The sequence below is a fragment of the Varroa destructor genome, unplaced genomic scaffold (genome assembly GCF_002443255.2).
Source record: "Varroa destructor unplaced genomic scaffold, Vdes_3.0 BEIS01000001.1, whole genome shotgun sequence".
Taxonomy (NCBI): domain Eukaryota; kingdom Metazoa; phylum Arthropoda; class Arachnida; order Mesostigmata; family Varroidae; genus Varroa; species Varroa destructor.
Window position 1 is genome coordinate 57,255,901 of NW_019211454.1, and position 8,969 is coordinate 57,264,869.

The 8,969-nt window shown below is 39.4% G+C and overlaps 1 protein-coding gene across 2 annotated transcripts; it reads right to left on the reverse strand.

Moving 5' to 3' along the window:
- Nucleotides 1-3,909: 3,909 nt before the first annotated feature.
- On the reverse strand, nt 3,910-6,145 carry LOC111250498 (putative defense protein 3). 2 transcript variants are annotated; one of them, XM_022805867.2, is made up of 3 exons: nt 5,718-6,145; nt 5,040-5,192; nt 3,910-4,613 (listed from the first exon to the last, which is right to left on the reverse strand). In XM_022805867.2, the coding sequence occupies exons 1-3, from the start codon at nt 6,003-6,005 to the stop codon at nt 4,335-4,337; spliced, it is 720 nt and encodes a 239-aa protein (XP_022661602.1). In that variant the 5' UTR covers nt 6,006-6,145; the 3' UTR covers nt 3,910-4,334. The 2 variants fall into 2 exon arrangements, with proteins under 2 accessions (XP_022661602.1, XP_086838859.1); XM_086982733.1 differs by having other exon boundaries at nt 3,910-4,644.
- Nucleotides 6,146-8,969: the final 2,824 nt, after the last annotated feature.

An 8,969-nucleotide genomic window follows, 5' to 3' on the forward strand; every position in this document is an offset into this window, starting at 1 on the left:
TTTTCCGTTCGCTGATTTTCGCCTACTGCAAGCTCTACAAGAGATCCGAGTACCGCATGTCGACCTCGAGAGTTGTAATGGCGCCAGTCTGGAGGTCCCTGGTTTTCTGTGATGTCTTTGTTGTAGACCCATCTGTTCTTCATGCTTCTCTCCCTGTAATAGTTAATTCTATCTCTTTATGACGTTCTTTGAGGGATTTGTTTTTGGCTCATTGCATTTTATGTCGATCCGACGCTATCTGTGTTGTCCTTTGCATTTAGCTATCTCGAATATATGCGTTGAATAAGAGTATTTGGTAAAGAAAGAACTCATTTTTCGTGTGTGCCTCCTACTATATTATCATTCAAATTTTCGCGGTTTCGCTTATTGTTAATTGACCTGGAAGAATCGCGCTCCACCGCGGCGTTATGTTCAACTTGTAAACGGGACATACCGTAATGATCTATTTCCGCCGATCCACCTCGCTGCGAAGAAGTTACTTAGAAGAAGAATCGTGCCATTACGAAAATGACGGCTAAAGGGAACTGGTATATTAGGCGTCGTATGGTGTTGAAAGCAAAAAATTGCATGTACGACTAGAGAAAGTATTTAAATCACGGCTCTTTTTTCCATACCCTGTATTCAAAGGTCGGTTGTGTAGCGTCGAGAGCCACCGATAATTCAAGCAATGGCCAAACTCCCGCAGTATGACTCATTGTAACTCGTTCAGATATTTCTAAGAAGTGGCCAACTGGATAAAACTGTAATACCTCATGTCAACACTTAATGTATATTACATCAAGCTTCTTGACCAAAAGGCTCTTTGTAGCTATTCATTCGATGCTGTGTCACGTACTCAAAAATTAGGCAGTTTGCGTAGAGGATTCTGTATCATAACATCGATATTCAGAGTAATAAAAGGCTCGCGCTAACAGCTTCGCCAGTATGTATACATGTTACTTTACACTGTATTCAAATAACTCGTTAATTGCTTCAAAGATAAGCAACTAACATACTAAAATAATTTAAACACGTAGCCTAGAATAAAAATGAATTTCAGCATGTTAATTAACTTCCATGTTCAATTAAATGTGTTTATACATATAAGAGTTTACGAATCTCAAACAGAGTTATATCGTCACGCTACGTGGGTATAAGATTAGAAGACTTTTGAAGAACATTTAGTTGTGCCATCAATTTAGAGTAATTAAGCAATGCTCATATCAAGATGAAAAGGCGGAGTCGAAAGAACGTATGGAAGTTGAGTGACCACAAGGACGAGTGCGCCGGCCTCGCGGCCTCTGTAGTACCAGAGTCTCTAGAACCAAAATGTAGGAGGTGCTGTGCTCGCATTTTGGTTGTCTTTGCTAGTTAACTTTGCATTGTATTGTGTTTTTTGTGTATGTAATATGTGTAAATTATTTGTGCATAGTATGCCAAGCCTTAGTTGACTGTAAAAAACTGGAAATATTAGTTGATACGGAAGTAAGCACTGAAACCGGTCGATTATTTTATCTTGATATAAAAAATCCCACTTGGCGTAAACTCACAGTGTTTATCCTGTTTTTCTATCATAAGTGCTTCGAAATAACTTCGGTCAGTCGCTGAAAAGCTTCCTTTTATTATCCAGTGATCTTACAAATATCCTGTTGCGAAAGGCCGGCTATAGAATATTTTCTTTAATCTGTTGATAGACTGTAGAGATGTCCTTGCGATTAAAAAGTCTATTCCGTAACAATATTTTGGGAACCAATAGTCAGCCCCCCGACGTTGTGCATTTTATTGATTCATAAGAGGCTACCTGCTTTATGCAGCCTAACCCAATAAATGTATTAATTGTTCCTAATCGTTAGCCAGTGGTTCTTAGGTTATTAGCTAAAGACCAAATCGGTTAAACCGATGACTCTTGAATATGCTTCGATACATGTACGAGAAATAGGGCTTTTTTAATATCAGCAATATTGTTCCAACACCCACATTTGGATATGATGCTAGCTAGGCTTAGAGCAAACTTTATCTGAACGTATCTCCTTGCTAATCGTTTCTAATCGGAAAGTTCTATAGTACTTCCAGTACAGGCAATGTGCCATACCATTAGTTCAATCGAAGTAGGACCCAGACGATTTGGTACGTTTTAATAAAATGTCATATCTAGTCGCTTCCAACGACTCTACTTCTTCATAGATAAAAGACTTATACGCGAAGGACCCAAATACACGTTTTTCAATTGTTACTTATCCATCTTAGTGATTACGAGAACTAGACGGAATCTCTTCTAGATTGTTCCAATCTATTTAGAAAAACTCGCAAGTGACACTGGACAATATTGTTGGTCATGTGAACGGACGATTTTAACTTTTCCCTGCCCTATAGTCGGAAAAACTCATCCCTCGAGAATCATCGTTGCGTGTTGTCTACGTACAACAGAAATTGTTTTGCTGGCGTTCAGCTGCTGGCTATATATTCTATTAACATTTTTAACATATTTGATTTCGTAATGTGAATATCTTTAGTTTTCTGAAAATAACGACTTTAAATTCGCGCGCCGTCTGTGAACGCTTCCTCTGTAGATAATTTTAGAGAGCTACTACGGAATTGCCTACGGAATTGAAAGGTATTGACTAAGTCAATAAAAAAACGACGCATTTCGTCCGATATACAAGCAAGCAAAGATGAACAGAAGTGAAGTTCATAGTCGTTCACGAACCAAATGTGAAATTTGTCACTCACACTAACACTCTATTATTAACAGTTTATTTACGTTTTATATTAATTATGCTTCTTTTCACCATGAGAATCGCGCGACAATTATTTTTGAGCCGGTTTAGCATTACAAAATCTCCCACAGATTTAAGAATAGGGTAGGAAAATTTCGGAAGTTTCTGAGGAGAGGCAAGGCAAGGCGATTAGGAAAAGCGAAATTTTTTTACTAATACGTGCCTTTGTGTACCGGACTCAATCCACAAATATGGACCGAAGCATATAAATGACAAACGCATGCACAACCAGGAAGGAGCGCAACTTATCAACGAATTTTAGTATTAAATTTACAGTCCTCTAAAATCCATAATGACCGATATTGTGGTCTATATCTCGAGTTTTTTAAACTCCTTAGGGATATGTGAAACACTCGAAGAAATATCTTTGGCAGTAGTGCACACGCTATAGGATCTACTCAAGTTAGTGCAGTCTATCCTCACCTTTATCGAGATAGAATATTCTTATTTGTAACACTTTAAAGACTAGAAGCCTTTCTGTCCTGGACTCTGGGAGCGAAAAAATATAGCCGAAAAAATATAGCACTATAGCCGAAATTCGCTGCAGAAGACGTAAGTTGATACAGTCATCCTCATACAGGATGATACACAGAATGTTTCCCACGGGAAGTTGCTACTGGGAGCCCGGAGGCATTCTACAGACTTTAATTTTAAATTATATGTGACCATCTATTCTCTATCGATTTATCGAGAGTTTAATGTGACTCTGTCCCGTGCTCTGATTGCCCATTTTCTGATCCTTTAGACACTTAAAGGAGGTAATGGTCTTAATTGGTAAAAATCTGCTGATGCATGCTATAAGAAACAAATTAATGATAGCTCGCAAGTATCATTCTATTCTCGTTAGACAAACCGTATTGACTGTTGTGGTTAGTCACTATGGAATATTTGCATAGTTTCTGCCTTCATAAATTCAATGGTTTTTTCATGAAACACCAAATCAACACTTTGTTACGTTACTCAGCTGAATAATCAAATTCATCGAACGTTAGCTACAGCCTGCAATAAAAAACAACAACATTTTTCGGGTATTTGTAGTCCTGTAATTTGATTTTCCTTTTTACCTAACATACTACATGTTAAACCTGTAACTAATGTTAATAATGAAGCCGATTCAGATAAGCTAATAGATTTAAATAAACACACACACACACACAATATAATACAACCAACAGATGTGATAGAATCACATTGTCACACGTATCTGTTTATTGCAATGCTTTGCTTTTTACAATACAAGATAACAGAAACACGCAAGCCAAGATTTCCATATAAACTCATCATTCTATAATTTATGTTACATATCGTTTGCAAACTGAGCAAATTTTCCCTATTATCTTTGAGCTTCTACTCGGCATGACAAAACTTGCCAATGAGAAAATAGGCGACGATACACTGAAAACAAAGTCGCAAATATGTCTTGGTGTAACAGCATATTGGTAATATACTATTTCCTGTTATCGATGGACCTGGGATGTTGATTCGAGCTTCTCCTCAACCGTCGGATTCAAACAGATTCCACCGAAAGGCTCCGCGCAGCTTTAGCCTTTGAGCCTTATATGCAGTTTTAACTATTCATCAAAACCAAAAAGTTCTATCTTCCTGTAGTTTTTCTTTGCCCGTGTCAGATTGATCTATGACTCTTGGCTCACTAGCGTTCGGTTCTGAATGTTTTTTCCCTTCGCTATCACTGCTTTTCGTGGATAGTTCGCTTTCCGTCTCGCTGCGATGGGATTTTCTCCCAATCTCTTTTTGAATGACGTCCCGCGCTGGCTTCCCACGGAAGGTGCTTTCCACGCCCACGAAAAATTTCCGGAAAGTTTCGACAAATGTAGCCTCGAATACTACCCAGTTCGCCTATAAACATTCGGGCCATTAACAAAGCAGTCTACAACATGAATAAAGCGCGTGTGAATTTCTATGCCAAGGCAAAGTTAGGTGCGTTGTGACTGAATTTTTTTCTATTAAATAATAAAAACGATCAATTTTTCAACGTTTTAGAGAATATCAGTAATGCGCTTAAAACAGCCGTATGATCGCAATAATAAAAACTATGAATTGTATTTTCATCAAATTGAACCTTACAGCCAAACTGTTCGTGAGGATTCAAGTCTCTTGATTGTTGTGGAATCGCAGTGATCTTCAGATTAATTTAAGCGTAAGAGCTTCAGTCGTATGTAACTCGATGCGTGTTATTGCGGTAATATGAGTGAGAACTATGCCTCAAAGACGTGGGTAAGCGGCATAGAACAATTCATTGTTCTCAATGAAATTTTGCACTACCTGTTCATCCGCATCGTCTGGAATCCAGCTGAGAACAACTTCATTTTTGCTGTTCGAGTTCGTGTGTGTTGCAGCGTGACAAGTGGGACGAGGACGTACGTCAAATTGTTCACGAAATTGTCCGATCGCGTGATTGGTCAGAGGGTTGAGCGCCTGCGTGAAAATTCATTGAAAACGTACGCAGAGTAAAGTTGAACAAACATTTAACTTAATAAGACAAGATACATACAGTTACATGTTTTAATATCAAAGAAAAAAAATTTCAATTTTACTTTTCGAAAACGTTCGAACAAAGGTATATTGTCGTACGTTATGAACATTTTTTTCGTGCTTGTTATCGGGCTCTTAGATTCTTTTTTGCTTGCCGCATGAACTACTTTTGAGACTTTTATAATGTATATTTATTCGATTGAATTTAATCGTAGAAACCCTTGAGAAACCGCGCTTATTACCGCTATCAATATATCCTATTATTATATCTTTTTGTTATGCTATTCATTATTTCGTTATGTACACATTATAATGCAGCAAGCTCTACAATATGGCTATAAAGATCTATCGAATATAAAAACTAAAATATTTTGAGGTGAAATGAAGTTTTAGAGCAATCGTCCACAGTAAAACGTACATCTGCTGGATCCACTATGTTGATAATCAATCCAAAAAGCCTCTACTAACCTTAACAAGGTATCCTCTGAAATATTCTCGTGTAGTTTCGTTCTGAACTGTCAGCGTTACAGTTACCGTGTCATTTCCGGAACGGTAGCGTAACTTCGACTGCCGAACGGTAAAATTACAATGGTCCAATGGCTGGGGTTGAAATGCGAAGTGCACCGGTGTCATCGATGAGCACGCAATTGACGGAGCCCCACTGGGCAGGCCTCTGCTGCTTTGGAAATGATGCACTAAAGTAAAGAAGGCCGACCAGGCAAACGTCTTTCCCAAGAACATAGAACCGATCCACATCTTTAAGAACGCTCTGCCAGCAACGCTTAATGGCCTATATATAGTCTCAGTAAAAGTTCACCTTCCTATCCTTCGCCCGCTGCAGCTAAAGCACTTATGGCATAAGGGAGGCTGCCATGATTTTGCCCGACAAAGAGGGCATAAATACGTTTCATGATTGAGCAGACCAATCCAGCCCTTGACAGGAAGCACTATCCGTTATGGCAAAACATGGCACATTTGCTGACAATTCTCACATACATACGAGCAGCGTAACGTACGAGACGAAGCTCTCGATGTTCATCGTATACGACGAACTGATAATGTATATAGAAAAATTGTTTAATATTTGTTTCGAGCATCTTCGAGTAAAAACCGCTTGTGCGAGATTCGTCTGGCACCGTAATGCAACGTAGTTTAGGATAAGAGCTATAGAAAAAGATGGATTGTGCACGAAACAAATTGTCTGCATTGCAGTGGTTTAATTTGGGCAATCGTTTTGGGTTGGCGAAGACGTATTAGACATTTCATTGAAGCGTTCTGAATTTGATGTTTTTTCTTTTCTGATTAACATAGCAAGAGGAAAGGTATGCAGCGTATTTGAATAAGGAGTTGGAAAATTCTTTATAGGACGACTATTTTTGCACTGCGGCGAGGACACACTGCCAAGAACCTAAGACCATCTATCACAGTCCACCTAGACCTGTAGGCCATGTCAGTAAAAAGTTACAGGCTCAAGCGAGTCGTGCAAGCGTATGCCTCTGTGAGTTTTATGTGTTTACAAAATACCTATATGTTGTTCGTGTCTGAGGATACGTTTGCGGCCTCCTTACTCACTAAAACAACGAAAAATTACTCTTTCAATCAAGAAAGTCAACGGTTTGTTAGAACGATTTTCTGATCGTAAAAAACTACATCATTTATCCTGATCTAACAGCTAAATGGGTCAAGAACACAGAGCGAAACATTGTATTTTGAAGCTTTGCATCTAGCGAAGCCGGATCGAGGATTAAATTTGGGCTTTTTACCACCAGGCGTTGGCCCGACATCATAAAACTCCGCATTTATCTTTCGAAAAATCATTGCAGGGTAAGATTTCGAGTAATGTGCTCTTGGCGCTTAGCTGTATCGTGCGCTATTGGACATCCAGTATTAATTATTTAAAAATGCAGAACATCAACAAACTGCATCAGTGCTGATTCTTATTTCGTGTTGTACTAATTTAAACCATGGGAAAAAAATAATCTACTACGCTCAATTTAAATAATTTAGCTTATTGGATGTAAATAAATTATCGGTCTGGAAAATTGTTTTATTTCTAGCGGTATGTTGTATATGCAAAGCGCAGCTTCTCGATCTAAACAATGGCCACCTTACCGCTCGAAGTTATCTCAAAGAGCCAATGCTACTGAGATTCTTGGCCATAGTTAGCTGAAACTAGCTACTGCAAACTCAGCAGAAGCCGAAAATCTATGTTAAATTTACTGGCCTCAAATTATAAAAGCGTTAAAATTTGTCTTATCAACAACAATATTGTTTTAGAAAGCGACAACTATTGCGAGAAAAAAACCTAAACGAGTCTTCTATCTGTAGCACGAAAGGTTCTATTTGGTAGGAGACGACAGGGAAATAAATATTTCGGCAGCGTTCGCCATAGCATAGACTAATACTTTTTTTTTATGTTGTGATTGCCCAACAGCGTCGAAGGGCGGCATGGGTTGCTATATATAACCTACATAATAACTTTATGTACAATATAGATACATTTGTCTATTGAGCAGAACATCAATTCTTCATTTAGCTTCAAGTCTGAACGATGAACACCAGTTAAGGATAATCGAAATCGGTTTCTCTGGATATTTAGCGAATCAACTCATCTTCCTTCGTGTGCTTTCAGTGGTGCACCACAAAAATACACAAGTACTAATTATACCGACGCAATGAGTCTCGTTCTAAATCTCATTTTTCTTTATTCAAGTGTTCGCATCTTCTTTGGAAGTTTCATATCACTTAATTGCTGCCCGCCTAAGCGACCCCCCCCCCCCCCGACCCCAAACATGACCAGCTGCGCGGCATCACCTTCTGTGACAATATGCCGCACAACGAATCTCCTGTCGCAAAACCTTGACTAACTTTGTAACCCTGGGGCCGGATTTCGTTGTCCAGTTTCGATGTTTTTCCTTTAAATCGTACGGTAGCCCTTATGTCATAAGGGTGCGCTCAGCGTTTCTCTTAACGGCCTTTAATATTTCCTCGTAGCTGTAAGAACGCTGCAGCAATATATCAAATCGCAAAACAGATAGAGAGCGAAGAGAACAAATAGTGGGCCAGCACACAAAGCAAAAGCATTAGGGAAACATTAATTCCAGCTCACAATATTACGCTCACTCATTCAAGTCTACGGAAAGCCGCGATCAGCAATAGCACCGCCGGCGCTATTCTAGCCTTATCCTGCTTCGCCTAAGTATAATTACATTGACTTAGCTGGCGGCTCTGGCATTTTTTCTCACTTGCTAACATTAGATTCCTGTTTGGTACTGAGCAAGAAATAAAAACAACGTTAACAGTGAGGTCAGAATCATCACCATCCGGCGCCACTTAGTGGCGACGTTAGTAGGAACGGAATCCTATGGTTCTGATGAGACTAGAGATAAGATGCCGCGCTTTTGGCAGTTAGCTGCTTGCTCTGTCGCCGCTATTTCTTTCGTTGTTTATTCCGTCACCACCTTTTTGTTTGAAATGACTCTCGTTATGCTTGGATCTGGATTCTACCATGCTGCCATTGGTGTTGGCGTTGGGTTGATTCTGCTGCCATGGCCCACTAGTCATCGGTCTAAGCCAAAGAGATCAACGGGAAACGTCACTCCGAAGTGACAATAGCGACTCGATACCGAGTGGTGTCGCCAACGCGCACAGCAACAACACGCCGACAGGCATTCACAAATGAAGCACCTGTATCCCCGATTCGAAATACCACCACGTCAG